This window comes from Zootoca vivipara, chromosome 1, assembly GCF_965207765.1.
Source record: "Zootoca vivipara chromosome 1, rZooViv2.hap1.1, whole genome shotgun sequence".
Classification (NCBI taxonomy): Eukaryota; Metazoa; Chordata; class Lepidosauria; order Squamata; family Lacertidae; genus Zootoca; species Zootoca vivipara.
In genome coordinates this window covers 15,185,851-15,201,057 of record NC_142582.1, presented here as the reverse complement: position 1 = coordinate 15,201,057, position 15,207 = coordinate 15,185,851, and the positions used below count along the sequence as shown (strand labels likewise).

The window sequence follows — 15,207 nt, the reverse complement described above, 5'->3', positions numbered from 1 at the left end:
GAATTTCTAGAAACTCTGGAATGATTGGTTGCTAAGGGACTCTGTTCCAGAGTTTTTACTGAGCATGCATGTATATGCAGTGCTATTTTGGAAGAACACTTTGTGTGCTCCCACAAGGAAGATCCTTGTACTGTAGTGTTCATACTGCAAAACCTCCAAAAAGCCCACTTCTGATTTTACTTCTGGGGCAGAGTAGCTACTGTCATACAACTTCTTGCTACTTTCCTGGTTCTCTTTTTTCACCCCTTGCCAGTTCAAGGTGCCTTTAGACCGAGAGCAACCAAGAGTATCCACTGGGTACATATTGCCTCCAGAGCAGAATAATATTCTATTTCAGGAAAATCTCTTTTCGCTTCTTTGGGTCAGTGCCTCACAAGCCCTTGTGTGCCCTGTTCATTATTGTATTATGTCACACAGTGATGGGATGAGTGGGAACTGAATCTGTCTACCTACTGGCTTGTGTTTGTTTTGGATCTCAGCGGCTCAAATAATGAACAGATCTATGGCTTTGCGACGGTTTTAGCGGTGACTAACACATGTTAGAACTTGTGTAACATGGCAACAGCCAGATTCCATCCATCAGTCTTAGCGAAGAGAGAGAGAGAGAGAGAGAGAGAGAGAGAGAGAGAGAGAGAGAGAGAGAGAGAGAGAGAGAGAGAGAGAGTCTGTGTGTCTATCAACTATTAATGCCCAGATAAGTCTGTGGCCCAGGCTTACACGAACTTCTGTGGCAAAGCAAAGAGAGGAATTCAGATCAATGTCTTCCTGTGCTTTGATCACGAGACCAGTCCTTTGGGGCTGCAGTTCCAAAATAGTAGCAGTATAAGAGCTCGCAGCAAGCCGTAGATATTCTAATCCCTTCGACGCTGTGGCATTTTCTTTCCCCTACCCACAGGAGTTCTGTTTTCATCGCTGGAATGCAATTGCACTCATTCCATGCTCAAGGAATTAAGTCATTTATATCTGGACTTGTTTATACTGGAGTCCTGGTGGGAAGGAGGGTTTTGTGTGGGAAAATTCTCTTTCCCTGGTGTCCCCCCCCCACCCCCCAACCTCTTCCCATTACTGGTACTGCAACACAGTTAACTTTGGAGTGAAACTGTAGGTGACTAAATTAGTGCAGAGATTTCTTTCTGAGTCGTACCGAACCCAAAGCAGTGACTTCTTGACATACTTCAGCTTCAACAAGAGAACATGGATGGATGTGCCCCTGATTGGGTGTCATTCTTTGACCTCTTGAAAAAAATGGGTTATTTTAGGATGTGGTATACTGGATTTGGAGCACACTGGTGAACAGCTGGTTCCTTCCTCTCAGAATATCAGAACAGCTTAATTACGAAAAAGAAAAATAGCGCCCCCAGTTCTCCTCAGACATAACCTTTTGTATCTTGCTTAATTTCCCCTTATGTTGTCTGAAGAGGACTCCCCCCCCCCCCCGAAGAATTTGAGTCCAAATATGCAATGCTTTTGTGCAGTAGTTGTTTGAGAATTCTCCCCCCCCCCTCAGTTTCTTGATACCTTTGCTGATTATATGGTATCAAATCACAATTCATCTGTCTTCACTTCCAGCTGTATTTTCCTCTTGCCATTCAGTACTGAGAGATGAAGTAACCTTGCTTTTTGAGCTGTGGTTAAACCACTGAGCTAGGGCTTGCTGATCAGAAGGTCGGCGGTTCGAATCCCTGTGACGGGGTGAGCTCCCGTTGCTTGGTCCCAGCTCCTGCCAACCTAGCAGTTCGAAAGCACGTCAAAATGCAAGTAGATAAATAGGAACCGCTACAGCGGGAAGGTAAACGGTGTTTCCATGTGCTGCTCTGGTTCGCCAGAAGCGGCTTTGTCATGCTGGCCACATGACCTGGAAGCTGTACGCCGGCTCCCTCGGCCAATAATGCAAAATGAACGCGCAACCCCAGAGTCGGTCACGACTGGACCTAATGGTCAGGGGTCCCTTTACCTTTACCTTTTTAAAATATGAACATGACGTTTTGCCAAATCGCTCTTTGGTATTAGTAAATATGAAGGGCTCCCCACCCATCTTTTGGATTTACAGTGGTACCTCGAGTTACAAATGCCTCAGGTTACAAACGCTTCAAGTTACAAACTCCTCTAACCTGGAAGAGCTACCTCAAGTTGAGAACGAAAGCACGCCTCTAGTTAAGAACAAATTCAGGTTAAGAACAGACCTCCAGAACGAATTAAGTTCGTAACTAGAGGTACCACTGTACATCCTTTTAAACGGAGCAACAGAGCCTTTAGGGTCAGTTATAGTATACAGTCATACCTTGGTTTAAGTACGCTTCGGTATGAGTACTTTCAGTTTAAGTACTCCGCGGACCCGTCTGGAACGGATTAATCCACTTTCCATTACTTTCAATGGGAAAGTTCGCTTCAGGTTAAGTTCACTTTAGGTTAAGTACAGACTTCCAGAACCAATTACACTCATACTTTGGGTTAAGTATGCTTCAGGCTGAGTACTCCGCGGACCCGTCTGGAACGGATTAATCCACTTTCCATTACTTTCAATAGGAAAGTTCGCTTCAGGTTAAGTACGCTTCAGTTTAAGTACTCCGCGGACCCGCCTGGAACAGATTAATCCACTTTCCATTACTTCGAATGGGAAAGTTCGCTTCAGGTTAAGTAAAGACTTCCAGAACCAATTGTGTACTTAAACTGAGGTACCACTGTAATGCTTCTCACTTTGTAAAGTATGCACAGGCCTAAACAAATTCAAAAACATTCTTCACAGAATCACAGGTGACCATAGGGGTCATCTAGTCCAACCATCTGCAATGCATGAATATTCACCCAACGTATGACTCCAACCCACGACCCTGATATTAAGAGTCTTATCCTCTACTGACTTGCTAGTTTTGTGTTCTTAACGGCAAAATAATATTTCATGATGAATTCATCAAGTTAATCCTGCATTCTACTTTACTTTTTAGAATTAAAGCTGGGTTGTTGTTTTTTAATTTGCCCGCTTTTGAAATTTCCTTCATATTTGACGTCTTTGCGGAGTTCAGGTCATAATTGTTCCAATGCAAATGATGAGGTAGAGGTAAGCATTCCTTAACGTGTTTTGTAAGTTAAATTGTCACATCAGCTGTTAAAACTCCACTGTGCATTTTTTTTTCTTTTCGGCAGACTTACATCGGTAGCGTGGTGATATCGATAAATCCATACAGATCGCTCCCTATTTATTCCCCAGAAAAAGTGGAAGAATACAGAAACAGAAACTTCTATGAACTCAGACCTCACATGTAAGTATGTAAAAAGTTTCAGGTTCTTACTCTTCTTCAAGAAATGCAGTTTATAGACGGGAACAGCTGTTTCCTGCAAGTCACAGAATGTGTTTGGTCCATCGTGCCTTTGATTAGCTCTTAAGCTTATTCACAGAATTTTTTGTTCCAAGGGAAGAAATCTGGATATTTTATTCACTGATTGTGATAGAAGTTAGTCTTACAGATGACGTTACAGTGGTACATCTACTTACGAATAACTCTACTTATGAATGTTTCTACTTACGAACGGAGCTCTGTCCGCCATCTTGGATGCGGTTTAGATAGGATTTTTTCTACTTACGAATTTTTAGATAGGGTTGCTTTGACTTACGAATTTTTTTCTCCCAATGCATTCCTATGGGATTCGATTTACAATTTTTTTCGACTTACGTAAGTGCATTCGGAACGCATTAAATTCGTAAGTAGAGGTACCACTGTACTTTCTGGTTACATCTTAGGCCAGAATTAGATGACACAGCGGATGCTCGGTGGCCACTGAAAATAGGAGCCCTGTGTTTTGCTCTCTCCCCTACTCTTCCTGGCTTCAGTAACTAGACCTGACTGGGAAGCAGGGAGGGAGGGAGAGGAAGTGGCTGGAGGAGGAGTATTTGCAAATGAATGGATGGACATGGAAAAGTTAAAAGGTTAACCTTACAAGGCAAGGAATACCTGTTTGTTGAAATGGTGGACATGTCGCATGTGATGTTAAGTCAAGGCTCCACGTTCCTCCCCTGGTCCTCCTGCTGTTGCCATGCTACTTCTGGCTAAGCTGTGGTCTGGCTTAGCATTACCTCTGAAATCTCCAGGAACCACGTGCTGGGAGCCAAGAACAAATCTTGGTTGAAACTCGTGGTTTATCAGGAATGAGACAAACTATGAGCCCAAGTTTGGAGGTCAAATGCTAAGCCAGACTTAGCCCTGGGAGGCATGTCGTCAGCAAGATTGGGGAAGCAAACATAACCTTCAGTTTTCTTATTTGTGCTAAGCCATGGTTTACAGACGGGGATTCCCAACTCACTTTGTTTTGTAATGTTAACTGGGTCAAAGTACATTTCTTCCTTTAGGCAGGGATGTGGGCCCTCTGTCCTTCACCACTCCCTTCTTCCTGTCACAATTTTAGTTACACCTTCTATTTATAATAAAAACTTCCCTGTCACCTCGCTTTCGCCCTTGCTCTGTATCAAGACAGTTCCTTGATTAAATGTTCTGATTTCTCTGCAAACCGACACCTTGCGCATTATATGTAATTCCAAATCGAGAATAGGGCTTTGCATATATGTCCCTGCTTTTTCGCCAAGGGGCATGTGGTTCGCCACCCCCTCAATTAATCCCTACAACGACCCTGTGAGGTTGGCCAAGAGGCTGTGACTGGCCTGAGATCACTTGAGCTTCATGACTGAGTGGGGATTTGAACCCTGTATGAAGCTGTAGAGAAATGAGGATGATAAATTCCATGGCAAAAAAAGGTGTCTAGACCTTCCATTGTCGCTACTGTAACCTAGGCTTAAGGTGCAATTTGGTAATTAGTTATGTCTCTGAGTTTCTAACTGCTCCCAATTCCCTCAGCTGGAAGTTGGTGGGAGTTGCAGTTGAGGAACAACTCTGTTCTAAGATTTAGGTAAAGGTAAAGGGACCCCTGACCATTAGGTCCAGTCGTGACCGACTCTGCAGTTGCGGTGCTCATCTCGCTTTATTGGCCGAGGGAGCCGGTGTACAGCTTCCAGTTCATGTGGCCAGCATGACTAAGCTGCTTCTGGGGAACCAGAGCAGCACACAGAAACGCTGTTTACCTTCCCGCCGGAGCGGTACCTATTTATCTACTTGCACTTTGACGTGCTTTCAAACTGCTGGGTTGTCAGGAACTGGGACTGAGCAATGGGAGCTCACCCTGTCAAACCGCTGACCTTCTGATTGGCAAGCCCCTAGGCTCTGTGGTTTAACCCACAGCGCCACCCGCGTCCCCATTCTAAGATTTACTTGTACTCAAATTCTCAGTCTGGTCCTTTTTGGAAGGGATGTTGGGATTTGTTCTTTATCCACCACCCCACTCCTTTTGTTGCTTTTGCCTTCTCAGAAAACCATTGAAATTGTTTAGTTCTGTGCGACAGCCTGGGCCATCTCTGCATTCTAGGCACTCCCCAGTGTATCAACAGCATCTGCAGATGTATCAGTAGGAAAATCCCCAAGAGATAACAGGAATCTGTGTTTGCCAAGGAGGCCATGAATCTTGTCTACCAAGCAAAGAAGTATTACCGGTAAATGTCGAAGCTCCGCATAGAAGTCTCAAGCGCCGCCTCTGAGACCACCTTAACTACCGCTGCGATTTTGCCGGAGGGCAAAGGAAAAACTTTTGCTGATGTGCTTTGTGTGGTTCTGGCCCACTTCTGCCCGATCTCACTTGAGCAGCGAGGGAAGAATGTGCTGAGGAAGCAGGAAGGCAAATGTCAGGCCAAGAGGTCATGGGATGTTCAGTTCTGTATCACTGGAGAACAAATTAAAGACAGACATCAGGAAAACAAAATCTTAAATCACAGTTCCTTCCAACTTAAGAAAATGAATTGATTCCCTCTTATCTGGTGTTCATGTGCCTCTTATTTGTACATATGCATACCCTCCAACATTTCTCTGATGAAAATAGGGACGTCCTATTCAATAATAATAATAATAATAATAATAATAATAATAATAATAATAATAATAATACCCCACCCATCTGACTGGGTTGCCCCAGCCACTCTGGGTGCTTTCCAACATAATAAGAACATTATAAAACATTGAACATTTAAAAGCTTCCCCATACAAGGCTGCCTTCAGGTGTCTTCTAAAGGTTGTAGAGTTACTTATCTCCTTGGCATCTGTTGCGAGGGTGTTCGCTTTACAGGGCTGCCTTCAGGATCTATAGTTACTTATCTCCTTGCCTCAGGGGTCGCATAATAATAATAATAATAATAATAATAATAATAATAATAATAAATAATAATAATAATAATAATATATTTATACCCCATCTGCTGGGTTCCCCCAGCCACTCTGGGCGGCTTCCAACAAAATATTAAAATACAGAAATCCATCAAACATTAAAAGCTTCCCTAAACAGGGCTGCCTTGAGATGCCTTCTAAAGGTCTGGTAATTGTTTTTCTCTTTGACATCTGGTGGGAGGGCGTTCCACAGGGCGGGTGCCACTACCGAGAAGGCCCTCTGCCTGGTTCCCTGTAACTTGGCTTCTCGTAGCGAGGGAACCGCCAGAAGGCCCTCTGCACTGAACCTCAGTGTCCGGGCAGAACGATGGGGTGGAGACGCTCTTTCAGGTATACTCCATAACTCCATAACTACCCACCAACATTTCTTCGACGAAAAATAGGAACATCCTAAGGATAGCTCAGCTGGTAGAGCACGAGACTCTTCATCTCAGGGTTGTGGGTTCAAGACCCACATTGGGCAAAAGATTCTTGCATTGCAGGGGGTTGGACTAGATCAGTGTTTCTCAACCTTTTTTGGGCCAAGGCACACTTGTTTCATGAAAAAAATCACGAGGCACACCACCATTAAAAAAATTAACTCTGTGCCGCCCTATATTGACTATATAATTATGACTGTAAGAAACACTTGCCAATTGCTGTGTTGGTTGCAATCTCCTGTAATAAGGCTTCACAAGCCGCTGATTTCTCTGCCAGCACAATCCTTTGCTCAGCAAGTTTCAGGTTGAGCTCATCCAGCCAGCTTCTTTAAGTTTGTCTAAAACCACCCTCCCGTGGTGGTGGCTGTTGAGAGCTGCGCTCGCTCCACGTCGTGACCCGGCCGGCTTCCTTTCTGGTGGGTCAGAGCTGTTTATTGGCGGCCGCCAGGCACGTGACAATGCAAATCGCCCTTCTCGTCGCCGCACATCGCGGCACACCAGCCAGCGTCTCGCGGCACACTAGTGTGCCACGGAACAGCGGTTGAGAAACGCTGGACTAGATGACCCTCGTTGTCCCTTCCAACTCTACAATTCTATGATTACGACATTCTGGGATCAAATCTGAAACTGGGACACCTTCTGCAAATCTGGGACTGTCCCTGGAAAATAGGGACACTCAGAGGGTCTGCATGTGCCTTGAGTGCATGCATAAGAGATATATGTGGCTAGGTAGGGAAAATGGGACTTATGAGGACAGGCAAGGGACTGTCTCTTTTTGTTGACATTTTTAAAGCACCATTAGCTACTAAATTAACCATATTTCTGGGTCCAAATGATGGGTGCCCCCAGCCTGTACTTGGCTTCTCTGTTCTACATTAATGCCAGATATTAGAGGCACTATTTAAATGTGTGTGTATATATAAGCAAAATGAATAGTTGTTTATTGTGCCCCCTCCCCTCAGCATGGCAGTTTTTTTTTGGGGGGGGGGAGAAGAGATAAACAACCTAAGTTTCCTGTAGCAGTATAGCCAGCCATGTGGTTTATATATGGCTCCTCTTGCATAATTGTGCTTGAAAGCTTGTTAATTACAGTTGCAGCCTAATTTTAAGTCTTACCAAGAATTGATACTATAAAAGCAATCAGGGTCCCCCCCCCCCAGTAAAACAAAAGTGGAAAGTAGACTCGGGCAAGATAGGGTGGTCTCAAAAGCCCCCTATTATGTACACTACGACTGTTAGGCCTTTTTGTGGCAGATATAATTCATGCATCTGAGCTGGTGCCTTGCGGGGGAGGGGGAGAGAAATCATTTACTGTACCATATATTAAAAAATGGGGAAGAAAACTTGGGCGAATGGTTTAATCCCACTTATTTTGAATACATAATTCTCTCTGCGTGGTGTGTATTCACATCAATCCCTGTGGAACTGCGTGGTGGTTTGAAAGTGTCCAGAAGGCATGGAGAATTCTGCTAACTTTTTCTAAAAGGAAGTTGCCTTTTTTTGTTTTTTGTTTAAACAGATTAGTGTGTAGGGGGTTGTGGAATTCACTGTGCAGCAATGCCTTCCCTCGGGCCACTCAGATCTGTGTGAATGTTAACAGTGTGATGATGCAGATACTTTTGCATTCTCCCTGGCTGTGTGGAATTTGCCAGACATGCCCCGCAGCAAACTTTACCCCTAACTCCCTGGATCCCCTGAAAATGGTTGGGGGTTTTTCAGCATGCCCCTTAAACATTTTTTGTCCTCAATAATCAAAGCACATACTTAAACGGTATGGAACTCTTAACAAGCACACATAGCACAGTGCGGCAGAGTGATGCTACCGTAATTAAAAACAAACAAACACCTAGGCAAAAATAAAATATTTGGTCTTGAGCAGGGGTCAGCAATTTTTTTCAGCAGGGGGCCGGTCCACTGTCCCTCAGACCTTGTGGGGGGCCGGACTATATTTTGGAAAAAAATATGAACAAATTCCTATGCCCCACAAATTACCCAGAGATGCATTTTAAATAAAAGGACACATTCTACTCATGTAAAAACACCAGGCAGGCCCCACAAATAACCCAGAGATGTATTTTAAATAAAATGACACATTCTACTCATGTAAAAACATGCTGATTCCCAGACCGTTCGCGGGCCGGATCTAGAAGGTGTTTGGGCCGCATCCGGCCTCCGGGCCTTAGTTTGGGGACCCCTGGTCTTGAGGCTCAGGCTGCTAAAAGGAGGCACACCAAACTGGCGCATTTTAAGGGAAAAGTTAAGACGTCTGCATCCCTGTAGTATAATGAAAAGCATGGGCCCCAGGGCTTTGCAAGCTGCTTCTGGTACGGTAATTTGGCTCGGGTCAAAGCAGCCTCTCCGACTCCAGTATCAGCAAATAAAATAAAACAAATTGAGTACAGAGCCAAGGACACATATTCCTGAGTGTTCTTCGACCTTTTTGTGGACCACCTGAATGGAATTTATGGGCATCCCAGTGGTCTGTATGGCACAGTTTCAGAAACTCCTTTCTTACAAGTCACTTCTGTCTTTTAGAAGGCAGACAAAAATACCGTATTCTGTTTGGGTAAGCCCTTATGGCAGGGGTTCCCAACAAAATTTTCTCGAGGACCCCTCATCGAGCCGCTATTGTGACAAGGACCCCCCTTAATTCCTAATCCTAAAATTAAAAAGTGAGAGCCAAATTAAGAGTCTTTTTATATTTTGTATTTATACGTTTTTTACAGTTACAACAGAGTACTCCATCAGTATACAGTTAGTTTTAATTTTCAGTTCTTAATGAGATGAGTTAAATCTGTCCTTTGAGTCCATTATTTCTGAAATATTAGGTTCCAAACTTGAAACTTTCACTCTGAAATCCGACCGCATGTCGAGCCGATTGCTATATTTGTTTTTCATGAAACACATGGAAGAAAATGCTTGCTCACACCGATATGTGGTTGCAAATGGAAGGATCTTTTTCATTGCCTTATCTCCAAGTTTCTTGTAGTCCTTGCGGCATACAGCAGAACTACTGCCTCTATCTAATTCTAGTTTTGCGCTAGACTCTGCTCATGCAGGAAGTGGCCAAAACAAAAAATATGTTATCATACGAAATATATTTAATATATTTTTTATTCTAATAGGATCTTGAGGACCCCTCTGGCATAGCTCGCGGACCCCTGGGGGTCCCTGGACCACCTGTTGGGAACCACTGCCTTATGGCATCAGATGTGGGACAGGTGGGGCACAGGAAAGGGTTGCTATAGTTTATCCCATAGCTTAACACATCTCCCCCAAATGTCAGTTGTAGTCGTGACTTCACTCATTGGCTAAGAACACTTCAATATGTTAGTAGGCACATTTCTCATGAAAGAATTGGACATAGTGATGCTTGCACATTTTGCCTCTTGAGTTCTTGAAGGACTTGAATTTATTTTCTTTTTTTAATGAACATTGGGAAATGGATACACCTAGTAGCATGGCTAGAATCAAGGTAAAGGTAATGGTACCCTTGACCATTAGGTCCAGTTGCGGACGACTCTGGGGTTGTGGCGCTCATCTTGCTCTATAGGCCGAGGGAGCTGGCGTTTGTCCACAGACAGTTTCCAGGTCATGTGGCCAGCATGACTAAGCCGCTTCTGGCGAGCCAGAGCTGCGCACGGAAACGCTGTTTACCTTCCTGCTGGAGTGGTACCTATTTATCTACTTGCACTTGATGTGCTTTCAAACTGCTAGGTGGGCAGGAGCTGGGACCGAACAACCGGAGCTCACCCCGTCGCGGGGATTCGAACCGCCGACCTTCTGATTGGCAAGCCCGAGGCTCTGTGGTTTAGACCACAGCGCCACCCGCGTCCCTAGAATCAAGATAAATCCTAGTAAATCAGACAACATGGCAACCCTAGTGGATACCTAAATTAATCAGTTGGCACTCCTATCCTAAAACCTCCTCTAAAATACTTTGCGGTGCTCACTTCTTTGTAAAATTCCTAATGTTCTTGTCCTCGTATGTCAGGATTATGAATCAGAAATAGTTAAAATACTTTCACCAGAACACTGTTTAGATTCCCTGTTGCCAGCAACATCTCTTATTGCTCAATGTTCATAGTGAACTGTCAGTCTTGCTTTGGTGACCAAGATTTTGTAATGTTCATAAAGTGAGCATCTGGAGAGAGAACTGCTAACAGTATTTAACCATACAGTCATACCTCGGTTTAAGTATTTTCAGTTTAAGTTCTCCGGAAGTCCGTAACCAGTTACACTCATACCGTACTTTCAATGGGAAAGTTCACTTCAGGTTAAGTACGGACTTCCAGAACCAATTACACTCATACTTTGGGTTAAGTATGCTTCAGGTTGTGTAGTCCACGGACCTGTCTGGAACGGATTAATCCACTTTCCATTACTTTCAATGGGAAGGTTCGCTTCAGGTTAAGTACGCTTCAGTTTAAGTACTCCACGGACCGTCTGGAACGGATTAATCCACTTTCCATTACTTTCAATGGGAAAGTATGCTTCAGGTTAAGTACAGACTTCTGGAACCAATTGTGTTTGTAAACCGAGGTACCACTATATTGTATATGTGTATTTTCTTAATAAAACTTCTTTGTGTCTGGAGTATTTAATGGCCTGTAATATTTTTTTTTTTAGGAGATGGCATGCGCTTCTGCTCTCGATTCACGCATCAATATATTTTTAATTAATTGGTTCTGTAGGATTAGAAATGCATTGAGAGCTACATTTTGTTTATGTAATGGGCAGTGGTTTTGCAAATTGGTTTTGCCAGATTCCGACCGTAGCTTAATGATGTTGGGGCCTTTTCTCAGTGAGGAAAAGTAAAGCTGAGAAAACAATGCGCTTGTAAATGTAAACACATCTGCACTCTTTGAGCATTGACACAAGGACACTTCCATTGTAGACTACTGTGCGGCCTTGCAAGTACATTTAAAAAAAGCAAAGAAACACATACAGTCATTAAAAGATACTAGGCTGCTCATGCTAGGATTGACAACCAAAATTGAGCCCAGTGCTTGGAGCCCTCAGGAAAAATGGATGAAGTTAGTAGTCTTTAATGCAGTGGGAGTCCGTTCACCTAAGGTGCACAATTTAAAAGCTAGCGGGGAGGACTCTCCCATCTTGCTCCTTTATTTCTGGCTACTGGCTTGGAAGCAAATTCTATTTCTATTTCTAGTTGGTTGGCAACCCTTGTTGGTCATCACCAATGCCCTGAAAACCAAGACTTCCCCACTTAGCTGCTTAGATGAGATCCTAACTCGCCACATGTAACTAGGGTGGTCTTAATTTTAGACAAGGAACTCCTCCCATTGTCTTAAAAAGTGAAATGTGAGCTGATCCTAAATTTGGCAAGGGAGGGAAGCCTTTAGTGAACTTGTGGGATGCAGATATCTAAGATAGGAATGACATTCTGACCAGGTGCGGCGGTGATGGGGGGCATAATTCCGCCCCCCTCCCCAAGTAAACCTGGACCTAGCAGTTTCCGGCAGGTCAGTTTATGGAAGGATTTCAGAAAACTGTAAAGCATCAAACCCGTCACCCAAATCCAAAAGGGATAAGGGAGTCAGAAGTCAACATTGCTTAGTTTAAGTTGTTAATCTAAATAAGCAGCGTGAAGATGTGCCCTGTGTAAACCAAAGAGATGTAAACTAAAGTATTTGGCATGAGTGCTGATGGTTCTCTCTTATATTCCCTTTGTTCCTAGTAGATATGACCATTCGTTGTAGAGGCCCCCAGTTGCAATTAACAGCAGCTGCCTGTCCCTTTCATTGAAAATGTGTCATTTATGTTTAAGGCTTTATTTTTCCCCCTCCCTGCTTCAATTTACAGCATACAAATGGCATCCATCTGCTGCCCTTAAGTGCCTTTGGCCATTATTTAAAGCAACAATCAGGGGCAGCAAGAAATCCTTAGAAACAGCCCTTTTGCTGAAAAGCTGATAGCTTGAACCTCACCCCCTAAGCAAATCCTTAATAAATAGGCTGGCCTATCTTGCTTGAATTTTGGATTTTTAATTTAACTTCTCTTTGCTCTGGGAAGCTTTTGATTTATAAAAGGGAACAAAAGTTTCTAGCTATTAAGATAGACATAATTTTATTAAACGCGTACAAGATGGAACCAACAAATTTTGATAACTTAAAATAGACTGAATCGGATGGTAACTTTGGCTTCGAGCACTGGCTCCTGATTAGCTAAGTACTGCAGACCCCCTGTTTTTCCAGAAGCCAAACCATGGACCCCCTGCTTTTGAAAATGTTGATATCTCTGTGGCAGTTTTTTCTTATGTGACTAGTACTACCGTGGCTCCAACATGTCCCAGCTCAAACTGGGGGTGCATGTCTTCCGGGACAAGCTCTAATGCGAGTCATATGACCCACACAAGAGCACAGCCCCCCCCCAACAGATGACCTAGACAGTTGGTGGGTATGTGCCATAGACCCCTCTGAGCAGGGGCGTAGCAATGGGGGTGGGTGGGCGATGGGGGCGGTTCGCCCTGGGTTCCACTCTGGGGGGGCTACCACTTGGCGCCCCCACCCCCATGACTCCCAAGCCGAGCCTCCAGACTCCCGGTAAAAAGCGCAGAGCGGACAAATTTATTGTCCCTTTTCTGCTTTAAAAATACATTGATCAGGTTAGTAAGTTTTACTTAATGTACTAAAAGTGTGACTTTAAAGGTTTGTGTAAGTTTGTGAAGTCTTATTCTCAGTATCGTGGACCATGCCCTTTCCCTCTTCTCGTACATTTTTTAAAAAATAATATATCTTTATTATTTAAAAATTATAAAACAAACATATTACATACAAACACATATTATACTTACAAACGTAAATTATACATTCCAATAACAAATAACAAACAACAAACTATAAACATAAAACCAATTATTCTATCACTTTCAAACTTGTTAAGTTGTGGGTAAGCATAGCAGACGACACAGCAACCTCTCCAAAGCAGCTCTTTATTTGGAAGCTGGAACAGAACTGAACTGCATTGCCGAGCTGGCCTGCTTTTATAGAGGCTGGCTCAAACAATGTATCAAACATAATTCAAAGTTCCCTCCTAAAGTTCCCTCCTAAAACAACTGTCGAGGACCTGAGGGAAAACTATATACACTAATACATAACAAAATATATGATCTGTTATCTACATTTTAAAATGACTTCCAATTAGACTTGCTGTATTTCTCTTCTCGTACATTTACGTACTCTCCCCCCCCTCCCCGCCACCTTTATAAAAACCACACGCCATGAAATCTACTCTATCACATTTTTTAAAAGAAAGAAAGATAAAATGCTGAAAAGAGTGAAACGAACGTTTCAGGCAATTGAGCATGTGGTTCAAAACGTAAAAGTGGCGTACAGTACTTAAAACTGCATATGCGCAAATGAGAAAAATATGCACAGCCGTTTATGAGTCTTATTAGTGGGATAGGATGAAAGGGAAAATGAGTTGCAATGGCTGGTTTTCCTTCTCCCCCCCTCCCCTTCCCCCTTGGAGCATTAAGAAAGAGTTGGTGCTTGCAAGGCAAATGGAAGCAGTGTGCCTTAATGTGGGGTTTGAAAAGAGCTACGAGTCAATTAGACTCGGAGGCATTGAGGATATTCCAGATGGTGGGGACATTGTAGGAGAAGGAGATGCCACCTGCTGTGAGTAAGCAGCAGGGACAGACTGCGCTGTTGTTTGCTTACAGTGGTGGCGGTGGGGGGGGGAAGTGTTTCTGGGGGGGCAAGAAGGGTTGTGTTTGGAGTGTTTTGTTCTGGCCCCGGAAAACTGAGCAGGTATCGTCTCGCTGAAACGAGGGATTTCAGGACAAAAAGGGGAAAGTTCAAAAGGAAGCATGTCCCGCTCTCACGAGCATCTCATCATAGCACTAGCTCTTCTCTTGTCCGAAAAAGTTACGCCTCTTTCTTTCTTGTTGCGTGATAGTATTCATGAATGGCCCCCAGTGTCTTGTCCTTGGGGCCCACGTTAAAAGATTTGGATTGGTTTTGCTTGGACTAAAAACTAAGAGATCACCGCCTGCCTTGTGGCACAATGGGTCAGTGTGTCTGGCTGTGAACCAGAAGGTTGGTGGTTCAAGCCCACCCAGGGACTGTGGGCAGGATTCCTGCATTGCCGGGGTGGTGGTGATGGACTAGATGATCCTTGGGACCCCTTCCAACTCCACAATTCTATGATTCTATACCAGGCATCCCCAAACTTTGGCCCTCCAGATGTTTTGGACTACAATTCCCATCATCCCTGACCACTGGTCCTGTTAGCTAGGGATCATGGGAGTTGTAGGTCAAAACATCTGGAGGGCCGCAGTTTGGGGATGCCTGTTCTATACCCTGTGTTTCTGTAATAGAAGGTGACTTGAGAGCATCTTCTGCAGCCTGGCCATAAGTCTATGGAGAACAGGGGGGCCTGTTTCACAGAGGCTGGATGCCCCAAAATCCAAGCCTGAGCAATTCTTAGCACTGTGAGATTCTGTTTTAAAACTTTGATCTGTTTTTAGTCCTTAACGGGTATGAACATTAAGAATACTGCATGTT

General features: G+C 43.8%; 1 protein-coding gene and 1 non-coding gene across 5 annotated transcripts in view; both read left to right on the top strand.

The window, feature by feature from the left end:
• Positions 1-15,207, top strand: part of MYO1B (myosin IB) — a 141,550-nt gene that overhangs the window by 48,477 nt on the left and 77,866 nt on the right. For all 4 annotated transcript variants that reach the window (XM_035136313.3, XM_035136305.3, XM_035136296.3 and 1 more), the window contains exon 3: positions 3,145-3,260. In XM_035136313.3, coding sequence (XP_034992204.3) covers positions 3,145-3,260 — 116 coding nt within the window. The remainder of the gene's footprint in view (positions 1-3,144; positions 3,261-15,207) is intronic.
• On the top strand, positions 14,691-14,767 carry TRNAH-GUG (transfer RNA histidin (anticodon GUG)). Its single transcript has one exon. It is a non-coding gene; the product is annotated as a tRNA-His (tRNA).